At 34.7% G+C, this 24,280-nt stretch overlaps 1 protein-coding gene across 1 annotated transcript in view; it reads left to right on the top strand.

Moving 5' to 3' along the window:
- Positions 1-24,280, top strand: part of SPOCK3 (SPARC (osteonectin), cwcv and kazal like domains proteoglycan 3) — a 217,448-nt gene that overhangs the window by 145,933 nt on the left and 47,235 nt on the right. Inside the window, exon 6 of the mRNA XM_026122889.2 lies at positions 8,696-8,810. Coding sequence (XP_025978674.1) covers positions 8,696-8,810 — 115 coding nt within the window. The remainder of the gene's footprint in view (positions 1-8,695; positions 8,811-24,280) is intronic.

Here is a 24,280-nt window from a genome sequence, read left to right as displayed (position 1 = left end):
TCCTATTCACTCCAGGGCACTTTAGCTGAAGCCTTAATTAAAGACAAAAAAACAAAAACAAAAACCCCTTTTAGAAATATGCAGATGATACTCAGAAAAGTTCAGAATGTTCTAGGCAGCTTTCAAAGAAAGTCTTTAACATTCCCCTGAAAATAAGGAGCCTCTCAGGAAATGTGCTGTCTTCCTAGCTTCAGCGGTTTTCTTCAGCAGTGTGCTCATGATACGTCTTAGCTTCACTTCTTTTCTAGCAGATAGAACAACTGTCCAGCCTATTTACTTACATGTTCAATGCCTGTCTGTTTGCTGTGAAATTTACAGGAAGCAAATTAGGAAGCAAACTTTTCTTCCACAAGCATCAGATTAAGACACGCTTTATCCCTCTGGATTGCTTGGAGGTTTTTTTGGTTTTGTTTGTTTGTTTTTGCATTAATTTTGAGATTAAAGTAAAACAGAGTATTTCTTAACAATCAGGTTTGGTCTTGGAAGAGGACTTGGATAAATCAGAAAAAACTAGGAAAGTAAAATAGCTATGTCCAGAAAGAATGGATCTGTATATTGATGTGCACTGGAAGAGAATTGTGAGAAAGACAGGGAACATCAGAAGTACACATCAGAAGTAGAGCCTCTGTATTGCAGCAAAGTTCTAGGAAAAAATGCAGCATGAAGTTCCTGGAAGAGAAAAATAAGAGTTTGTGAAACAAGATTTGCCACTGTAGCTCTTCATTCAAAATATGACACAGGAGAACTTGGCTTTGATTCATCCTGAGTTTACTCCGTATTGGTTTGGTTGTTTTTGACAAACTTAAAATGAGGAAGCATCCCGTGTATTTTAGAAATGAAATATTAACATCAAAAAGTAGAAGGATTTAGAGACATTTCTCTGCACAGAAGTATTTCTTGGAGTTCAAGAGAAGATATAAGTAATCTAGAGGAAAATGGTCATGCTTTTCAGAATATTAACTCCCACCAGAACAACAAGGTATTTCTTTCCTGGCAGGATGAAAATCATTGTAAATGTGGAATTTCATAAATGATAACACATTAAACCTACTATTTACTTAAAGACTTAAAAAAAAAAAAAAAAAAAAAAAAAAGAAAAGAAAAACAGAAAAGAAAACCCACTAGTACTTCGAATTAAAATAAATGTTAGCATATATTTTAGATGGCCGAAGAACTAAAGACAAAGGAAAGCTGTAGAGGTAATATGATGGCAAGAAAGGTGAGAGTACCTAGGTGTCTGCAACTTCTGATCCAAAACATGATCCTGTAGCACACTGCTCAGGGTTTGACCTGAATATAAATGCACATAAAAAAATTTTTTTTTTTTTCTCCAGATTGTTGTGTCATACTTTAAATATCTTAGAGACTTAGACAGGATAACCCAGCAGGGACTAACTAGGTCTCTCTGTGCACAGACTTGCTTTTATTCCCTGTAATTGAAGACTAATGAGCATGCCCTTTAGATGATATTTTAGCTCACATATAATTTTATAAATATTTCAACTTAGATATAATTAGATAAATTGAACTTGTTTAATTAGTAATGCAATCAGTGAGCATGGTTTAAGAAACCATATCACATTAAAAATACAGTGATAATGCATGTTGATAGTCAATAAGTAGATTCTTTTAACAAAAAATTCCATGCTTTGACAAGCCATTTGAGTCCTATTAGAAGGCTTCATAGCTTTGCCATTACCCTTATTTTAATCATTGCTATTACTCAGAAATTTGCATGTCAGCTGAAAATTGCTGAGGATCTCTCTTGGCTGATTTTCAGCCAAAATGTTCAGCTGTTTCTAAGAAGAAGGTTTGGGAGAACTAGATGTTTTGCTCACACTTCAAACTTTTCTTTGAGTAAACGTTTTCAGATTTGAAGTGGGAATTGACAATGCAGAGTTAACTTTGTGAGAGCAATATTCCTTTTTCTCTCTCTCAAGAAACCTGTCCAAATTACAAAATTTGGAATGCCGGCTTCTGTACACATAGCAGTAATGTACACTAAGATCCCATGAACTTCTAGGGTTGAGTGACATTCTGTGCATCTGTAGCTCTGGACTGTTAGAGCTGATGGAGCTTGAAGCAAAGAGTCTGATGAAGTGTTGAGATTTGGACTGTGTCAGCAATGACTGAATAAGAGCCACAATTTAGACTATAGACTTAAGTATTTATACGTGTATGTCTGAAAGAGAAATTATTAGTATCAAAAGCTTACAACAGGCTAAAGCATGCTTATAACAGACTATTATTCTATTTATAATTACTGATGCAATTTAAAATTGAGAAAGAGGTAGGAAGAGAAGGAATAATATAGGAAGGAGTGATATGATTATGTATCTTTACCCCTTTAGTTAGTCAAGTCTTTAAAAATATTTCAAATATAAAAAATATAAAGAGTATTTAGAGACTATCTTGTTTTTTTACAGAATTTATTGTCTTCTAGGAATATTGAATTATCAACTTGGAAATGAGATGCATTATTTTAGAACAAAAAAGACTAGGGTTAGTATTATTAATACTTTTCTCAGACTTCAATTTACTGGAAATAGTGCTTTTCAAGTAAGGATATCATAGGTTTTGTCATTTAGCATGTATTAAGCTTTACATTTTCATTTGAAGATATAACCTGCTAGTTTATCTGTTTGCAAATTGTGTATAATAAGATGGTAAGGTATGTAGGTGCCTAAAAATTCAGATGTCTCGTTTAGAAAGCAGACAGGTGCTTAGAAGGATTTTCAAAAGCTTCTGAGCAGCATGTGTCTCAAAAACCTCTAAGAATGTATGAAAGCCAAGACAGGTAGTTGTCTCATTTAAATAATCCCAGTAGGTATTTATCTGCATCTTTCTGTGCCTAATATGTTTTCTAGGCAAAAGATTGCTTACTCAAGTGGCCTGATTTCAGGCTTTTCTTTTTACGTCATTGAACTGCACAATGATGAAGAAAACAGGCAAGAGCTATAGGGGTGAACAGGAAGAAAACTGCATACAGATTTTTGTTTGGTCATGTAAATTGCTTTTTCTAGTTCATAGCCTTATGAACAATGCATCATCATTTCTCTTTCAAACACAAAAGATTTTCTTTGCTTATGGTCTTGGTTCAATAAGCATATGTCCTTTGATTCTACAGTCAAAATGATAGTTGCATGCCTTTGTGGTTAGAATTTTTTTTTTTTTTTTTTTAACTATAGTACTTGTCTGCTGAAAAGCTTTTTACCCAAACGCCTATTGTTCAGGTGATGCACATGATTAACAGGTTGGTATAGAACTAGGAAAGATCAATTGATGCTGACAGGAAATTAAGGCATCTTTAGACCTATGCATGACACTTCATAACTAAATTTACAGATCTCCTCTTCAGCAGCTTTCCTTTTGGTATTACAGCAGAAAGCCTGTTTCTCAGAGATGCTGTTGATTTTACCATAAAAAATCTTTTACCACCCATTAATGGTCACCTGGAAAAATGACAGGAAAGGAAGAACTGAACCTATTTGTAAGAACATGTACATTTGAGAGGATATTCCAAATTCTCTTCTCTCAGCCATTTTCTTGGTTGTACTGTAATTGCTAGGTTTCTCTGCTTGACCAGTGGATATTCGTCTGGTATGGTTATAGTCCGGAACGCTGTGGTGTACAACTTCCAACTGGGAGGCCGACTACAAGGATAAGATTCTGGAGTTCTCTATGCTTACTGATATCCCCGGTTTCACCTGCACTAGATCACATCTCCTCCTCGTTTGTACGCTGGAACATTTGTTTAGAATGAAGCAAACATAAGTGTGAAAAAGAGTTGAGGAGTCAAAATGAGGAGTCAAAATGCACCATACGTTGTAGGGCCTCTTTTTCTCTCCTCTCTATCTCACTGGCTAGCATCAGAATCATTATCCGTAATAACAATTGGTACTGATAACAAAAAATTACCATATTAACTTTTTTCTCTGTATGGATTTTTATATTCAAATTAAATTTCTGTAGCATGTGCACTGATAACTATCAGCTAGAGCTGAATTTAATTATTCATCAATGTATTTTTAGAATTGGATAGCATGCCCTGTTTAGTTTTAAATGCACAAAAAAAGTCATGGACCTCTAAAGAGCTCTCATTATTCAGATAAGGTACAATTAAAGGTGACAGTTACCTTTCAGAGATAAAACATTTTTCACAGTTGCATAATTATTAGTTTTTGGTTGTCTGAACGGTAACTTACTAAATGCTCAGCGTTAAATATGACTGTTCTAGAAAGCATTTCTTTAAGTGTCATATGCTGCAGCACATCAAAATTTCTGTAAGATTTTAAATTACATCCAATTCACACTCCATCCTACATTGTGAAGTTATGTTTATACTGTAGAAAAGGTTGTGTTGATGTATCTGACCTAACTTCAGGCTTGCAGTATCAAGGACTGATTGCAATATTGCTATGGCTTAAAACACAGAATAGATGCAATGCTCACTGAGGACCCAAGTGTAGGCTCTGGCAGTTAACTTATGCTGACTTGTAGGTTGCAGTCCTGTTTATACATCTTAGTATGGCATTTTTCATGCAGACCATGCAATTGTTGACAATGATCATTAGATTTTTTTTTTCTGGAACTGTTGTCTAGCTAGTTGTTCAATAGATTGTATTTTTAAGGTGATTATTATGTCTTCCTAAGAGTGGAATGTAGTAATTTTCTGTATTGGATTATGATGTATTTTTGGCCTATTCTTATAAAATAAGAAGATTTTTGATTGTATTCCTGTGTTCCAAAATTGTTCCAGCCTCTTATATGTTTAATACAACATCTTTTATTTCATCTTCTGGGACATTAATGAAAATAAGAAATAGTTCTAGGGTTGTGATACACCCTTGCAGAAGTCCACTCAGTGCAGCCTTCCTTTCTAACTGTAAGCTATTGATAGCTACTCTCTGAGGATCACTTTCAACTAGTTTTGCACTCATCTTACAATATGAGCACACAAAGAGCAGACTTCCCAATATGGCTTACAAGATTGTAATACTGTAAGAGAGTAGATGAGCTTTGGTAAAATCAAGGTACTTGCAATCTGTTATACCTCAACTTTCTAGAAGCTCTTCCATAAAATGAAAGTAGACCTGTTATGATTTGTCTGATAAAAAAAAAACTTGTAGTATGGTGGAGCTCCTTTCTTATTCTAAGTGCTTGCAAGTTATTTGAGTATTTGTTTCTGTATTTTTCAGGAAATTGAACTTAAAACTGATTTTTCCTGAGATCTTGTTTGCCTTCCTTTTTTATTTTTTTTCATTCATTTCTAATCTAGCATTTTCTATCCTTCACCAGTTCTCAATGGCTGTAAGTTTGCTCAGTTCAAGTGTACGAGGATGTTAAATCAAGTGCATCTAATTTGAAAACTTCTAGGTTATGTGAATATTCTGTGAACTGTGCTTTCCTCACTCAATATAGAGATTTTACCTCTATATGAATGGAAATCATAATGATATATTACTTCTTTTGGTAGAGAATTCCTGTATTTTTGCAGTCATCAAAAAGTTTTCCCATGTCAGTAACAGGTTTTGTCAGTTTAATCCCCAAACATTCAAGATTTTTGGATGACAAGCATACTGTCATTCACACTTGAAAAACTGGATCAGTTGGTCACAGGAGGATGATTTTGGCATTTTATAAAGGTAAGCATACCTACATGGAAATGCATGATATTTACCTGGAACTTTGTTTACAAATACAAGGAAAATTGGAATAATTTAAGAGGCGCTAAAATAATAAATAAAATATGGTCTGTCTTTGTATTTGTGACAGCCAAACATGTACAATAACTCTTTTTTCTTAAATTTTCACTTTTTTTCCCCTTTATTTTGCCATGGAAACTTTTTTACTCCATTTGGGGGGGAAAATTGGCTCTTTATTCATGCAGAATATAGAGATCAGTTTCCATCTGTTGACAGGTAGCAACTTTGGAATGGAAAATTACAGAGTTTAATGAAATATATTACTGTCATGTAATCATTCTAACTCTATAACAGTAGTTATAAGAACAGAGCTCATGTTTACCAAAACAACATACACTGTAGTAATTGGTCCAGAAATACAACTATTCTCATCTTTACTGGAATAACAGTAAAGCTGCATGAGTCATGTCTAAAGATGATATATATTCTTTGATGTACTTCCCACAGATTTTAATTGCCTGTCCCTAGTTCACTAAAACTATTCAGGACAAGTGTTGAAGAATGTTGGGTCCATTTGAAACTAAGCAAGTTTTCAAGTAGGCAGAATATAAGTATAAAAATTGGATTTTTCTGTGGGAAGCTTGACAGTAGAGAAATAAGGAACTTTTCATCCTGAAATATATTGCCAAGAGGCTCTGACATGGTAGATATTCTTTGTCTATATTAAAAGATTTTTTAAGCACAGTGCAGCACATTGCTCTGAAGTCAAAACTGCCTATTCTTCTCTATTAAAACAAAATATGCAAGAATTCAAACAGTTGAGACTTCTCAGAATCAAACATATAAACAAGACATGGTGAAACTCTGGTGTAGAAAGCTGGTATTCTAAGAGGAAAATGGAATAAAGATCAGAAGATGAAAAGCTAGAGATATATATTTACAAGTAAAATGGTATTTTTTTCACAATAAGATGTAGTAAAATTTGCATAAAAGGGATTGGGGTGAAAGTAGCACAAGCAATTAACAAAGAATTCATAAAACCAAGATAGATAAGGACTATTATGAAATCCAACAGATAAGTTCCTCAAAAATGCCATGATTTATTTTCCCCATATAAAAAAGTCAATAATAAAGGCAAATAAATTGTAGTTATTTTATTACTTTACCAAACATTATAATTAATAGTTTTGTTCATGTATGTTTATGCTGTTTAAAGTATTCAAATATTTTTTCCCCATAAGGAATAGTTTTGTCGCTGTTCCTACCGCTTCCTCTCATGTGCAGTACCACTTTTCATCATGTCCTCATATTCTGCATTTCACATATTTCTATTTCTGTGGATTTTTTCAGGTATGTTAATTGCTTTGCTGCCAGTTTATTGAGACTACTGTTGAGGGAAATCTGATCTAGCCTTTGTTTAGCTGAGCTCTCTTTGCAACTTTCTGGTGCACTGTTAACATGGGGAACAAGGACAAGAGGTTTGAACCAGAATTATCCTCCCAATATCATTAGCAAACTGTCAGAACAGCCTGTTGACTCCTTTCTGACTCATGCAAGCATCATGTTTTTGCTTTGTTACTTGAGAGGTGGAATCCAACTCTGCTGCCTGCCTGTCCATTAAATGAGTTCAGTGAGTGTAGAATTCTAGCGTAGCTGTGAATGGGAATACTGATTTGGAAGTGTTATGTACTGATTTCACACTCACTAACCCAGGTATCAGTGCCTGTGTCAGGCATTGAGTAAAGTGTTTCTTAAGATTTAAGTGGGCATTGCAAATCTGTAAATAGATAAGGGATGGGGTGATTTTAGGTACTTATATCTGCATGCTAGTGAAAACCTCCAGTGTGATCTCTGAACAGCCTCTTTTATTCTTAATATCTGCATTGTGTGCTCCCACCCTTACTCATTAGGACAGAGAGAATGACTCAAAGTACTATTTGAAATCAAGTTTAGCGTTTGCAAGAAATTCTGATAATTGTATAATGGAGTTATATTAAACCAGAGCTATATATGCAAATAGAAGATGAGTCAGGGAATGTTAGGCAGAAGTTCTGGTGAGATTGTTTTTCTGAAGTTGCATGATGCATAACAAATCACTTTCATATTTTTGTTGCTTGGACTGGTTTTCTGAGTCCTTGCTTTTTTTAATTTTAGGTCCTTCACCTGACTAATGAGACATCTTCCATCCTTTGTTTGAGGAAAAGGTGTTCTCCATAATCATCTTCCTCCTTTCCTCTTCTATAAAAGCTCTCCCTAGGTTCATAAGTTTTTCCTCTTAGGTTGTTTTGGTTTGTACTTTTTCTGTGATCACACTGGTAAAATGTCCTACAGATAGATCTGTACCCTAATGCCAAGAAAATTTCTTTATTAAGACAAGTATAGCTCTTCAATAAGACAGGCAATGTTTACAGAGCTGTTATTTTCTATGTATGTAATCTTTGACCATGTATTTTCATGTCCTTGGAACAATAATTCCGTTTCCTGGTTATGGTTATTTAATTTTTATGTGGTTTCTGAGTTGAAGCTGTCAATATACAGATCAGAACCAGAACCTGTTTCTATGTTGGAGAAGACTGTGTGGAATTGCATCAGCTATAGCTTTCTAGTTTATTTGGTGGTGTTTTTTATTAGTTTACTATTATCTTAAAGGTGGAAATTAAGTAATAAATCCTATAGTAAATCCCTGTTAATTGATTTGTATCGATAATGAATATTGATGCTTTGTTTATTTGCTCATATAATACAAATAAAATGAATACAGTCTGATTCCATTTGATATACATACTCAAATCAGTCTAACAGTGCAAATGTATTCATACTTGAATTGATCCTAAAACTGCAGCCAATCTAGGGAATGAGAACTTTTTACCTTCATTTAATCTGATTCTTCCCCTTAGTATAAAAGTAGTGTATACTGCAAAATTTTTTTTAGCATGTATATCTGTAAAGATTTAAGCACCTTATGAAAGACTCCTTCAAAATACTTAATGAGCTATAATTTTTATTATAAAATATGTTTATGTTAATGATAGTCATTTTCTCTCCTACAGTGCAAATTAGACTATCAAGCCTGTGTCTCAGGAAAAATGATCTCGGTGAAATGCGAAGGACGTTGCCCTTGCCCTTCTGACAAATCCAAAAACGCAGGCAGAAATGATAGGAGAGGTGAGTGATGGTAATTTGCATAGTAATTTTAATAGATTGTTTCCAAAAGGAAATAAGACTTTGTTCATAAAGGAATACAGTCCTCATAAACACTGATTATGCTTGAATAAAACCAGTTTTATTTTATTCACTAGTTGTTTTCTTTGCAGTGGCTTTTGAAATGGTGCCTACAGTAATGCACCACTGTATTTTTCAAGTACAGCTATTTTACTATGAGTCGTTGCTGTTCTGTTATTATTCTTTAATGCTCCTCAAGATGCTTATGGCTGTACTGAAGACACAGAAAAATGTGTTCCTGGCTTTTCAGCGTTTTCAATTTAACATACAAGAAAAAGAAGTGTGATGAAGAAAAGAAAACAAAAAAAATCTTTATTGCTGCTAATTGGAGTAGCAGTTGCACTTTAACTACGGAACTATAAGTAGAGGCTGTCACAGAAGTGAGTTCCTTCTTTGAGAAGTGGATAGGAATAAATTAGCTTCTTTTTGGACAATGAGTAAGGTGTGAGATTAGGCTCCCGGAAAATGTAGTTGCTCTGCACTGCTTCTTAGCAAGTGGTGCAGTTGGACGAAAAGATTTGTGGCTAAGTGTATTTATATTTCAGTGACTCCCAGGTGAGTTTAGAAGGTGATCGTTAAGCAGAACAGCAAGATCCCTTCTTTGGGGCTCCTGAATAGTCATCGTAGTACGAGGTCCTAGGCCATCTTCATAATGTGAACCTGAATTTGACAAAAACAGTATGAGTGAGCTCTGCATTTTTGTATTCCTTTAAACTCAACTTCAGATGTCTTTTTTTTCTCCTTTCTGCATATTCACACCTGTGATGACCAAGCCAAAATCTTTATTTTCAAATATCCAGTATCCTCACTGAAAATACATCAGAATTGGTTTTTGAAGTTTGTTTTTTTTCTACAGCAACCATTTAAAGATAAAAGAAACAAGAAACCAGCACTTCCACTCTTGGCTTACATTACATTAGTATTTTATTATGCTAATCTATTCAATTTCATGCACTATTCCATAGTTACTGTGCAAGAGAATCCTTATCATTTCCATTATAAACTGCAGTAGCTGCCAAAACTATTTTTTCTTCTAGAGTGAAAAATGAATTAACGAATTTTGAACAATGAAATCAGGGAATCACTATGAACGTCAGACTGTGAGCAGGCATACAAACCAATTAAAAAATTGCTCTGAAACATTTTTAAGGCATTAATTTACAATTTTATGTAGCAGCTGTAATCATAGCTTTAAAAAAAAATCTGTCATCTACTTGCATTACTAGCCCAAATGAAAAACACTGTGGAAGAGCCAGCCTTACACAGTTGATGAAGCCCCTTTGATAAGAGAGAGAGTACAGCACTAATGCAGTTACAGTTATTGCTAGTAACAATTCTGCATCTGCAGCATAGATGTGGGGGTGTTTGCTTAACAGGAAGCACGAAGTGAAATTAAGAGAATCAGCTGAGAAGCTTCTCTGTGAACATTAGGCCTATTATTCTCTAGTGTTCATTTTTTCCTGTCCTGGCGGATTGTCAGAGTAAGCAAAATACAGGTTTTTTTGAACTGCCGCATTTTACTGGAACATTGAAATTTGAATGTCATTTCTTTGCAAGGCCAAAGGCCAGGAGACATGAGAAATATAAAAGTGAGCTGAGTATCATTACTGATTTTTCGGCCATTATTGTAACAGAATACCAGTTTTATTATAACTCATGTGTGAGAACCCAATTATTTTCTTTTAAATTGAGTTCTGTTCTAAGCTGTACATGGATATGTGAATTACTTAGAAATTTGACATAGCCGAAGACGTGCAGAGTAAGATTTCGGTAATAACTTGAGTGGTACATTCTTAAAACACATTTCCTACCCAAAGCAACTTTTCATTTGTTCAGATTGACAGGTTCCATCAGTTCTTTTTTTGGTGTATCTAAGGAGCAAGGTATGTCTGTGAACTTTCTCAAAATAGTTTTAGTGTATAACTCTATACTCCTTTGGGAAGGAAAATTAAACCATTATTCAGAAAAAAGGTTTGCTTTTGAGAATGTGTTTGAACCTAATCATAAAATCGTAGGAAACTCTTGGTTGGAAGGGAGCTCTGAGGACTGTCTAATCCATCCCTCTGCTCAGTGCATGGGACAAGTGGGCATTGTGAAATACTTTGCCCTGCAGGTAATTTTTTCCAAGTTCTATAACAGAATATACTTAAAGCTTGAGTTCCTTGAAATGTAGTGCTCCTGGTGGGTGTCTAGGGTGGAGTGGGCATGCTGGATTTCTTTGTAATTTATTGAACAAAAGTTTGTGCTTTGGAGGGTATGTGTGGTCCTTGCTTCTGGAGATGTCAGTACACATGGACAGTATAGTTCTCCAAAATTACAGTAAACATAGCCCTTCAGGGCACATACTAGAATAGTTGGGAATGACTTGCTACTCAGCTGAAGATAATATCCTAAATGCTCAATAATGTCTAAATATTAGACATATGATCTTATTGTAGATACATGGAGCATAGAACAGGTGCAGTGTCATAAAAATGAGTCAGATGCACCTTATTAATTTATTTCGTGGTTGCTGTAGGAAAAATGTGTTCAGGGAAGATGTTAATCTTTTAACTTGGAGAAAGTAGCTAAAATTCTGTGGCTCATAGCCTATTGTAATTAGGAGAAGAAAATTATGATGGAGTCAGATGTTTTTTATGCAGTTATACTCGCAGTTATACTCATTTTTAAGGCTGTACAAAGTCCTGCTATCTTTAACACTATTTCCTCCACAAACTTCACCTGCTTTGGGATTTGGCAGCTCAGACAGCCTGTCCTCCCATTCATCTACACCTGCCTAGAAAGCAACCACCAGACCAGTCTTGCTTCTGCTTCTCTTCTGGCTAAGAAGTGTGCTTAGCTGTCTAAATAGACAATCAGCTATCTAAGATGGAGAGATATGCAGATCTACCACTTGCAGTGCAGTTTAGTCCATTCTGTAACTGTCATGGGCAAGACAGAGTAAACAACAACCCACAGAGGCTCGGGATGCTGGGATTTATTTAAGAACTGATGAGATTAGAGCTTTCGCCCTACTTGATTTCGTCTCACACCGACACTCACTTGCAGGGGCCCAGCGCTATGTTGACAATGTCTCAGCTTCCCTTTCCGGCAGAGACATTACTGGAAGGTCAAGCAGAAAGATGTCAGTTCCTGCTGTGCCACTGCTCACAGTTACCAGTCTCGGATAGTAGTGGTCAGGGTCCCTCAGCATCTCTCTGGTCTTCAGCATCTCCCACCACTTCCAGGGATCTTTCTTCCATCCAGGATCATCATCATCTTCATCTAGGGAGACCTTTGCAGAACGCTCTTCTTTCCAGGATGCGTCTTTATGGCCCCTAGCTCCCTGTTTTCCCCATCCCCAGCAATGTGCAGAAGCATAATGCATGATTAGCCTCCTAATTGGGAGTTGTGTATCATGTCACTTTTTTAAATGGAGGATTCAGGACATGCCACTTCTGCTTAGTCCAGGTGTTATAAAAATTTACAAAAGCCCATGTCAGTTGCAGCTAGCAAGTAGCAGGCTTACGCTTGAGGGTTCAGAAGTTCAGTTTCAGACATTCACCCACACAACCACACATGGTTATCTGCTGCCTGTCAGTGTTCACAATTTAAACTATTTTTTCACCTACCACAGTAACACATTTATTTGAAGTTTCAGAGACATTTATTCAATAATGTACAATTCACCAACCTCCATCTCTTGTTTCACTAATTTACACTGTATTACAAAGCTTTTGGCAGCTGACTATTTTGACTTCACTTCATTTCCATTCAGTGTTTCCATTCAGCCAAGTTGAGATTAAAATATTAACAGCAAATTTCTTCAGGAAAAATTAAATGAGTTAATAATGGACTAGTAGAGCTGGATTAGATGATGCTTTTCTATCAGAATGTTTTCTTGTCTTAGTAACAGATTTTCATGTTACCTAGTAATGTGCTTCCTTCAAAAAAGTGGGGATTTTTTAGAATCAAAATTTTGTTTTACTACTGAGGTTTTTTGTTGTTTAACACTTTTTACTAATTTTAACTCATTCTGGTTTTTCAACCACATCTTTTCCCAGTGAATATTAAGTGACAGTAAATTCCTAATTGGTTTCATTCTGGTTTCCAAGTCCAACAGAGTTGTGTTTGATTTGTATTCTGAAGCCTATGAGTAGACCTGAAAAACAGACAGGTTTGTGTAACATAGATACAGGTTGCTAACATCACGTTCCTTAAAGAAAATAAAAATGTGAGTTGTAGAGTTTGATTGAAGGGATTGGGGAGGAGAATCTTGATAAGTTCATTAAAAATGACTTTGGTATAGGGATTTTATTATCCTGTTAGAAAAAAACACCTCATTTTGTAATTCCAGGTTGTTAATTATGGGGTAGAAAAGAGGAACAACCGAAAACTGAACAAACTATAGTGACAAATGAAATTTCTGCCTAGCATGGATAATGACAGTTTACGGGGCATAATATTTTATTATACTGGCTAATGTATTTAAAATACTTCTTATCTTGACTGTATGAACTTCTTTTGATGTTAATGCACATCATTACTGATCATTGGAATTGCCTAACAAACTTAGGCAATACCTTGGTGTGATCCCAAAAGTCTCTCTTTTGGGATCTCTTTCTCATTTAGTCTCTCTTTCTAATTTATTTAATGTTGCTTTTGTTAATTTGATTTTTTTAATGAAATGCAAAATATATCTCTTTAGAATAGTGTACTCGTATTCTCAATGGTGTATTCATTCTCAATGGTTTACAGTCTATTTACTGAACAATAGAAAATGACATATTGACTTGAAACCTGTTATGTTTTGTATTTTTTGAGTATATATTCAAGCAGTCTTCATTTAGGGGATAACACATGTTGCTTTGCAACTTGTATTATACGTGATGTAGTTCAAAAGTTGTTCTGAAACAGTTCAGTGAATAAAGATATGCTTAGCAATGTGCTTTTAAGAAAAATCTCTAAATATGTAGCGGAAAGTTCTGGTTTTTTCCTCTCTCATTCAGCATGAATGAAAAAGAAAGCCAAAAAAAGCAATGCTAAAAATTATAGACAGCATGCCTGTCTACTTCGGTGATTGTTCATCTTTGTTCAGTGACTTTGGCAGTTCTAATTATAATGGAATTACTCTGATAATGTGTGTAACTCACTATACAGTCTTATGCCGTATTAACCTCTCCCGTCAATTGTAGTCTTCTGTCATTTTCTACAAATCTGATATGAGTAGTGGATTATATACAGATAGAAAAATAATCCTGAATATCACTTTAGGATCTCCTACAGGGAATACAATATATTGGCAAGTTTAATTAAGAGCTCAGTAGGTGTGAACACTTCACTACATGCCTCACCAAGTCACAGTTTGATTTTTGAGGTTCATGGCTCACTAAGCCATATTCAATTAGAAGAAAGATAAGAAAAAGAGAGAAAAATCAATATGTTTCATAATTACTAAGAAATTTATTTATGCATCAAATTGATTTAAAAACCAGGAGTCTTCACTTCTTTGTATATATGATATTTAGGCAAAGCATAAAAATTATTTATTAATTTAGCAAAATACATATGCTTCTTAGTTTGTATCTTGGAGGATCTACTAGGCCAGCTTTATTAAAAGGTTTTGTTAGATTTAGAAGGGGAAATGAATGCTAACAGCAAAATCCTTGGACTTTTTAATAACCAAAAAAAATTAGTTCAAGACTATATAAAAAAGTGGGCAAGTCATTTTGTACTGTTGTTTAACAATCATGGTATAGATCAAGACCCATGTTGTCTGTTTTTTCTTCATAAAGGAAGTCTGATCTGTGGAACAGAAATGTTAGAAATAAAGATGAACAATTTTAACTGCATTTACTTCTTATCTATCATTTAAAGTAGTATATATGAAGTATATATTTATGCTTGCACATGGTATAAAACTTTACATTCTCTAACTGAATAAATGAGCATTTCTGGCTTGGTTTGTATTGAGATGGGTTGAGTCGGGATACAACAGTGATCAGCCAGGATTTGGATTCGTCCATAGTCTCTCTCTCAATCTGAAATTTACTTTGTTTCTAGTGTGACTGTTCCCTTGGATTTCTTTTTTATTTGTACTGTACTTATATTACTAGTTTAGTAATTCTGTAACTAGAAAAAGTGACACTGAAAAGTAATGTTACTGGGTTGGTAAATACTTCTTAAGAAAATAGAGGCTGGTGGACCAAAGAGTTAGAAACATCCCCCCCTACATGCACTGAAAATAAAACTGGCGGTCCCAGATAGCAGCCTTCTCTGCAATCAACTGTAGCATTAAAAATATCTCAAAAGATGCAGAATTATGCAGAGGCAGGAATATGTCAGTCTTTGAAAGAAAATTATTCCATATCCATTGAGAAACTGAGACAGAAAGAGAGTATTCATTCCGACTGATTTAGAGGATATCGCGATCATTGCATCAGTAAGGTTTCATAAATGGGCCAGATATTTCCTTCTGTTTCTGCTTTACTTTTTACATAGGTTATTAGAGGCCTATCAACTAAATAAAAACATATTGTATGAACTACTAATAACAATGAAAATTTTCAGGAGGTTGGATTTTGTTACTGGACTGTTTTTTTTTTTTTCTCTCCTGGGCCAAATACTTGGGTTATGCTTATTTTTTTCATCATGGCATCCTAATTTGGGAAATTTGACAATTCAGATGGCAAAATCCCAGTATGTCAGTCTGAATAAATATGCTCTGTGAAGATGGACATGTCATTTCTGCATTTACAGGAACATCTTCACTAAATATGTTTTGAATGGCAGAGCAGCGGATGAGCATATGGCTGACAACTCTTAACTGTGGACAAGTACCTTTCAAAGGTACCTGAGAAAAAATAGTCTATTGTCAGTTGGCTTGAATTTTATCTCTTGGAATTTGCACAAGCATTGTAAAGGTTCAATTATCCTCAAATCCAAAAAGCTTGAAAACTAGGGATCTAGATAGAGTACCTATGTTCTTTGCTCCTGCTGAGCTACCTTAGCACTCTGATAAATGTGTATCATGACATATTCAGGATTCTGGTCTCCCAGACCGTCTAGGTCAGAGATTTGGCTGATCTGTGCCACAGCCTCCTTCTGGCTTATGTTTTTGGATTTATTTTTCATGGGAACAAGGTTAGGATTTTGCTCCAGTATAGAGTCATGATGAAGCTGGGACATGCTCTCATACCCAAAAGCTCAGAAGCAATTGGAGGTCCTGCAGTTTAGATACAGTTTATGTAAAAAAATATAATCTTGTGGGAAAAATATGAAATACTCAGTTTCATTAGCTATGAAATAGAATAATTTGCTCTCAAGTTTATTTGAGTGAATTCCTAATAAATCTTTTAGTAAGATGTCACTTGATATTTTCACTAGAAGAACAAAGATAGACTTATATTCGTGAAAGAAAAGGGTTCTCTTTTTCTGATCATCTAGGGAGGGCAGTATAGGTAAATCTAGGAAGCTGCTATACATGTTATGCTCTCTGAGTCTAAACTTTTCCCTCTAAGCCAGAGGGCAATAAAAGGGCAATGTTGCATGCTGAAAATATTTTCAGCTAGCCTATTTGAAAGACTAATCACAGAACATAGGCACCGTCTCAGCTACTTCCTATTTCATACTGAATACTGCCAAATGGTTAATAGCTATTTTATCATATGAGTACCAAGAGCACCTTACTTCTTTTAGATCATTTAAAGAACAAAACACATGAAAGCTGGAGGTGCGGACAAATACCAGTAAGATTAGAGACACTGGATTCTGTCATGTTGTGTGTGCATCAATGCTTGGAAAAAAAATAGATTCTTTTTTAAACAAATAGCAAAACAGTACTCCCCAAAATCCTCTTATGATTTTATTTACATAGCAGCATCCTCTTAATACATGACCTCAACCACTCTTCCTGTCATACAGGTGTAGATGGCAAAAAAGAGCTTTTGTATTCTGTTTGCATTCAAAGAGAAAGCTGAACCAGACTTCACGAATATAGAGGTTTATGACCAAAAATAACATCTGCATTAACCCCTTAATCTCTGCTTTGTATTATTACCTTTCAAGGACAGATAGTGCTGCTTGTTAATTCTCTTTTTTCATGCTGTAAGATTAACTCCAGAATGACTATAGAATAGAATCTGTATCAAAAAAGATATACACTAAACCAGTTAGACCTGATAATATCAATGATTAGTTATGGGCAAGCCAGGAGAAGCCATTTATATGAGAAAATGAGCAAAATTCTTGTCTAAAACATGAAGACATTTGTACTGTTTGGTCAACAATAAAATTTAACTTTGAAACTTGAAATAAGAGAAAAATAACCCTTTAAAAAAGGCTGCTGTCATGATACAGTGCTGTTTGGGGTTTATTTACAAATATGTTAGTATGTTCTAAAAAGATGTCCCAAAACTTGTTTTCATAGAATCTAATTTTATGCTGCCATGATTGTTACAGAAAATAAGTGACTTGTTTATAAAAGGAAGTGCAAAGAGAAACATGCCGTTTTTCATCATGGATAAACTACTGTTCTCACAGATAGTAATTTCTCAGAAGAATAGGCACAGTAAAGGGAAGGAGGCATTCTCAGAAGCAGCAGTTTGGTTCTAGGCAGTAGAAACATTTCATACATGTTATGTAACGCATTAGGTAATGGTCAGCTTTCTGCTCCATTTTTTTTCTTAACTACGTGTTTGTAACTCAATAAAATTATTTGTTGCGTAATTGCTAGTGCAATTTTATAGAATGCAACATTAAATTTAAAAAGTGTATTTTGTTATATGCTTATTTTTCATCAGCAGAAAATCTCGCTGATGTTCCCAAAATGCTCTTTAAATTAATCCTGAAATACAAGTGCACAGCTATCAGTGGAAGCACTCAAGAACAGAAATTTGTCTCATCCATTTGAGCAAATGGATGGCAAATACTATTTGAGAGGGAGGTCCCTTTGTGGGCTTACCACAAATATCAGACCTGGGCTATTACTTCTGCTCTTGCTTGCCTTTACTACTGACATCAGTGTGAATCTTGCCATTGGTTTAAATTTAAATAGGCTCTCAGTCAGTTTCCTTGTTAGAGGAAAAGACATTATCCATAGGTAATTTGTCTTATTCTATTAATGTTTCTGAAGACTTTTGTAATTTTTAAAGAAGCTTTGTAATTTTTAAAGAAGCTATAGAAGTTAAATGTGTTATTATACATTCATTTTGTTTCTTTAGTGGACATTGACTTAGTAAGAAATGTTTATTTTGCTTTTATTGCTTTTTTATTCAATAAAACATATTATTTGACTTTAAATCTCAAAGCAGCTCATCTTAGAGCTATATTTTCCCAAGCTTGCAAACTAATATACTATTTTTCAAATTGCTTAATTCATTGCATAAATTTACAGTAATGTTAACTGCAAATATGTATTTATACAGAGAGAGAGAGAGAGAAGCTATTTGAAGGTAAAATGAAAATTAATGCATTGTAGATTTTTATGCTTTGATATTGGGTCAGGCTAATTCGTTAGGAATATCTTTTTTTTTTTCTTCCTCAGTTGTATATAAGCTGTCTTATAGCCCATTTTTAGCTGGTTATTCTGTAATAGGAAATGCTATTGTGTAATTAAAATTTTATTGCTTTACTTTCTTTATAAATGTTGATTTTTTTCTAAGATGGCAGAGTAATAATGTTAGTAAGAATTCATTTGTATCTAGAAATGATTTCCATATCTGTGATATAATAGGGAATTTGCTAGCACAATAATGCTTCATTATTGTATCTGTAAAAGAATGTCATTTCATATTCATTCCTGTGTTTATATAATAACAGAAACTTAATGGAGCGATTCTTTTTGTTTATTTCTTCAGTGCTAAGATAAATTTTTAGCATGTCTTTTGTAGTTTCTTAAGCAGAATGAAAATGTGTACTATTTCTTTACTTGATGTTGAAAGCAAAGATATTTATTTTATCTTGTATGTTCTTTGGGTGACACTGAGCCAGTTGTCAGCAAATCCTCCTTTTATTATTTAAATGCCAAGACTTCCTAGAAAAAGGCTTCTCCATGGAATGAGAAGGTATATCTGATCTGTATGCCCACAATCTCGTAGTCCCCTTATCATCTAGAATGGAGCTTGGCCAGAGCACGCCATATATCTAGGTTTCCTTCCCCTGGAACCCAGGGAAAAGTTGGAATTGAGGGGTGTAGGATGCATGCTAGGTCTTGTCCGTGCGTGATGTGGTAAAACAACACCTGAACTTAGCAGCTAAGAAGTTCCAAGGACCCCACAGTTTAGCCAGATCACTGAGACTATAATACGTTATGCACCCCCCCTTTTCCGTATACATTACTGTGTGAGAAATGCCAAAGGCCTGTGGCTGTGTTTGAGTGAGGTGATGTAGCTGTATGAGTTATTTGTAGGCTGTAGAGAAGACGCAAGTGACTCCATCCTTCACCTTTTGCTTCAGATGCATTAGTTTCTTCTGTGATTTCAAACTCCATTTTTGGTAACAAGCAGGACTTTAGACCATGCAAGAACATGGAATAGGAGAGGAACAAGGGTGTTTTCATTTTGTTTTAAACACCCATATTGTTCAAAAAAAGACGACTAGAATTGGTGATTCATTAATAAATGACCTTTTGGCTAAAAATAAATTCTTGCTTTTGCTTTCTATTCTTGTAGCGATTAAAAAGAAATATATGTCTTACAGAAAAGACGTGATCACAAATGCAAGTAAGACTATAAGGCAGAAACATTCTAGTAAAAAGTATGCTTTATATTGGAATCAGGGTGGAGCTGATACTGTATAAAAGAAGGAACATGTTGCACAGTGATAATGTTTTTATTTTACTTCTCTGAAATATAGTCATAATGGCAGAAAAAATTAGAATTCTGTTGAACTTGAGTGTTAGAAGGAAGAAGTGAGGGACTGAGGGAAGGCTGTCCGTTCTGTAATAGTACGGTTCATGGAAAAAAACAAGGTGAAATGCAAGAAACCATTTATGCAGTGTTTGTGAAAAAGCAACCTTCATAGTACTACTGAACCATATTCAAGAATACTTTGAAAAATGAATATTTTACTGTTCCCAGAATTAAGTGAAATGCTTTGAAAGGATTGTTTACAAAGTGCTTGTTGTCAATATTACAAAGAACTAATACTAAAGGAAAAGCTGGAATATTACATATCTGAGTAGATACTGTGTCCGTGGATGGAACAGTTCCAAGTCTCTTTGCAACAGCAGTCTTCTGCAGAATCTTCCCCTTTTTGCTTTTCCTTAGGGCTGCTTCATTGTCTCCAGGTCCTTCAACTTTTTATGACTGCTTTTGGCAGCCATGGACACCCAGATCTACATCAGGTCCCCATATTTACATTTAAATGGTAAATTCCTCAGGTGTCAAAGCTGTGAAAGACAATTCTAGCCTCACTGTAGAAGGGCTGGACTTTCAGAAATGGCTTCACTTGTTTCTTCTGTTAGCAGCAAAAGAACATTTAACTGGTGGATCTGGCCCTATTTCAAAGTTGTTTGAATAATACGATTTTTCATTTCTAGGTGCCTAAAATAATGCAAGTGCTACATGTTACTGTATAGCCCACTGTATTGGTATTTTTATCTTCGGACACCAATGGAATGTATGTCCTGTGCCATTTGAGGCTGTGAAAATGCATATATATGTTTGATGACATAAGCCCAGCTGAGATTCCTTTGTGGCCTTGTCCATACTGTCTATAGGGAGCAACTCTTGGAGTGAACGTCCAGAACTACCTTATGTTTTGTCTCAGGGAAGCTAGTTGGTTCACTTCAAATAAGTGTGCAGGAGCAAACTAGCATGCATGGAATGGACCATGCATTTAAGACATAGGATTTTTTGGCTTTTCTCTAATCTTTCATTTCTATGGACTGTTCAGACACTCAGGACCATTTACAGACACCCCGGTTCAGTCTAGGTAAAAACTCAATATATATATATATTTAGGATGAATAATTTGTAATTTCTTTTCCTCTTCACAGAGGAAAACACTTCTATAGGATTAGCCAGGTTGCTTGCTTTATTTTCTTTCCTCTTGTCTCACAGTAAAAAAAAAAAAAAAAAAAAAAAAATCTCATGGTAAATATGTCTCTGAAGAAAGCAAAAATGTCATCTTTATATGTATCATCTTGTGGTTTTGTACTCAAATATATAGCTCTATGTGTGTGCTGCTGCAAGTGTAAGAAAGGAGAGTTAGACAAGTCATTATGATGAAAGAAGATAATTAGTGCTGTTTAATTTTGTGTTTGGTAATCATTAGTTTTAACCTAGGTAAGTAAGCAATCTATAAAGCAATTTCAGTAATGGGATCCTCAAAACATCCAAACTATTATGAAAGTTTAGCCTGTGTAGCACAACAAACTCTATTCAACTATTTTAGATAGTCAGAAGAACATGCTTTATTTAGGAGGAGATTCATATATTCTTTTGCTCTCTGCCAACGAGTATTTATGGATTATGAGGCTGGAAGCTTCAGTATGGTTCAGACCATTAAAATGTTGGATTCAATTGGTTGGATTCAATTACAATGACTATAATTGCGTTAATTATGTACATGAAGGGGCCTCGGCAGTCTTATGATACATTAAAGGCTTTATAAGTGTGTCATAGTAGTTCTATGGAGAATAAATAACCAAAGAGATGCAGATCATATGCTAAGTAACTGGATCAGCATTATCTTTCTGTTCATGCAACATTTTAAATAAGCTAACAAAATACTGCCATGTTTGGCTCTATTACTGAGATGACTAACATTTTTTACTCATACCATTTTTATATCATCAATATACAGTTAAATTAAAAGGTGGTTCATGGCTCATCAATGAGAAAAAACTGCTAGAAAGATAGCTTCTTTGTCAGGTAATTATTCACTTATTTTTGGAAGGTAAAACTCCTAGTGCCAGTTATGTAGCCTGCTGCCAAGCTATTTTGTGCTGTAATCACATCAGGGCTTATTAGATGGTGAGGCTATGTGAGGTCCTTAGGAAACTTGGGAATGGACTGGTGGTTCAGCAGTTTTCTCAAGGAGCATTGGATCAGTGAGTTTCGCTGAATTGTCTTTAAGTAAGATGTAAGCCCACTGCTGTTTAAAGAACATGCAGTATTCTGTTTGTGGCCAGTTGCCAATAACAGTAGTTAAATCTCAAGTAGCTCTATTTCCTGTTTATGCTAAAATTCCACAACTTCAGCTGTGCTATGTTCACTGTTAAGTAGGTGCAGTATCTCATTTCAGAAGGGACTGTTTTAATAGCTGATAAAATTTTGACATTTCCTTTTTAAAGCCCTTTAAAAGCCAGGGATTAAAAAAATATATCTTTGTCTGCTATTGTTAATGTTTCTAGAGTTACTACACTAAAACTGACAGAAAGAAAATGTGCTAATTACAGAGTTAATGTCCTGGTGATGTGCTGTCTGTTTCTGAATTGATTTTTTTTTTTTTTGGATGCATGTTGAATCTCAAGCAAAAATTGAAACAATTATTTTTTTGAAGCAGAGTTCTGTGATTGAAATTAGTTCCTATTTAAGCTAACTTTAAGCAAATTTGCCAAAAACTTATTATGCAAGAAAGGAGTTTCACTTGCTATCAGCATGTCCTTATTTGGTTACCCAACCTTCTCTTTCCTCCATAAATTCAAATGTAGTCAATTCTTCCCTATAAAGTATAAATTGTCACTAAAAAAAACGTCATTTTTATATACCTCTCAAGTATACAAAGAGAAGAACAATATTGATTTACTATATCAATTGCAGATCAAATGGTTAAAAATGAATATATATTTTTAAAAAGAGGACAAAATGCCATAAAAACAATTTGGAGTCTGAATCAGGGAAAATGCAGAAGTGGTACTGTGTGTAAGCTCTCTCCCTCAAGTCCTTTGTCTGAACCTTTGTTGGGTAAATAGAGCAGTTAGTGGAAAAGACCACAGACTTCCCAGCAAGCTTTGTTCTGATAAATTTTGAGTGAATTGGACTATTAAGTGAATATGCTCTGTTTTTGATAGTAATACTTGCCTTGGGAAAAATGTCTTCAAGGCTATGTCACATATCATAATTGAGAGCTTTTGTATTTGTTGACTGTTCATTAAAAAAGATACGCACAAGTACTTGTGCAAAATATGACAATTTCCCCCAAGTCCCTCCAGCTTTGACTCTTCATGTATGTTACTGTAGCGATAATCAAACTTTTAGGAAGAAAAATTAAATCTGTAAGCATCATCTAAATCTAATTGAGGTGATACATTTTTTTTTTACACCTTCACTACTTTCACTACCATGAAGGCAGATTTTTTTTTTGAAAATAAGAGAAAATTGTAGTGTACTCTGACAAATCAGCATTATGAAAGCATATATTAATAAAATGATTAGATAGATATTCTGTGGCACAGTTATCATTAGCCAACTGCTGCTTTGTATCTGCTTCATGAAATACAATATTGATTTTTTTTTTTTTTGATATCTTAATGTTATATCCCAGATGCAGGCTACTTGACATGTCAGAAATCCACTAAATAAAACATTGAAGTCTTAATGGAAAAGGAAAAACCTGATTTTTTCCCTGAAGGCACCAAGGTCTATGAAATTAACTGTGGCATCTATTTTAACTGTTGTTCCTGCTGATACTGCAAGATCAAGTGCTATAGCCACTTTGCATGCAAACATCAGCAGTTGCTGAGTTGTATCAAACTGTAAGTTTTGGCTTATTAGCATGGCAGCACCTTTATAATAGTCTGCAAGCTAAATGAGAAGCATTCACCTTTAACACATAACTACGTCCTAAAATCAGGTGGCTTTGAAAATCAGGTTTTTATTCGGTGTATTAGTACTGTATATTTTTTTCGGTAGAAAAAAATCAATCCTGTGTTTATCATTTACATGAGTGCCAGACAAGTCAGAAGACGTCCGTGACTGATATGTGCTGAATAATTTCGGTCAAAACCATTTGCATTATTTATCCTGTTTATGCTACAGAGGTTCATTATAAATGCTTGAGATTCTTAATAGTGGGAGGGTGTGAAACAGTTAAAGAGAAAAATGTAAGCCCAGCTTTTGGGGAAACTAAGTCTTTAAAATGTTTTTGTTCAGTTTTGCCTTCTCAGAAGGAATATCTCCTTATCTGAATTTAGGTGTAGATCGATGTTTTAAGCAGGTTTATAATCCAGCTTACTATGTCCCATAGGAATCTATGCTCCCCCCACCCACTCGATTTTCTTTTAAGGTGAATATATGAAGTTGATCACCTCCTGTAGTATTTCTTCACACACAGTTTAAGAGGATGCCAGAAGTCATTAATATTCTGTATTATTTGGTTACCTTATTTCTAAAAGTTTTACTTCAGAAGCAAGAGGACAAAAATAGGATATAGTTTTAACAAAGTGAAGGCTGAACTGGCTAAAAGGAGAGCTGCTGTAGTTCAGAAAA

The sequence above is a fragment of the Dromaius novaehollandiae genome, chromosome 4, assembly GCF_036370855.1.
Source record: "Dromaius novaehollandiae isolate bDroNov1 chromosome 4, bDroNov1.hap1, whole genome shotgun sequence".
Lineage (NCBI taxonomy): Eukaryota > Metazoa > Chordata > Aves > Casuariiformes > Dromaiidae > Dromaius > Dromaius novaehollandiae.
This window is presented reverse-complemented; position numbering and strand designations above follow the sequence as displayed.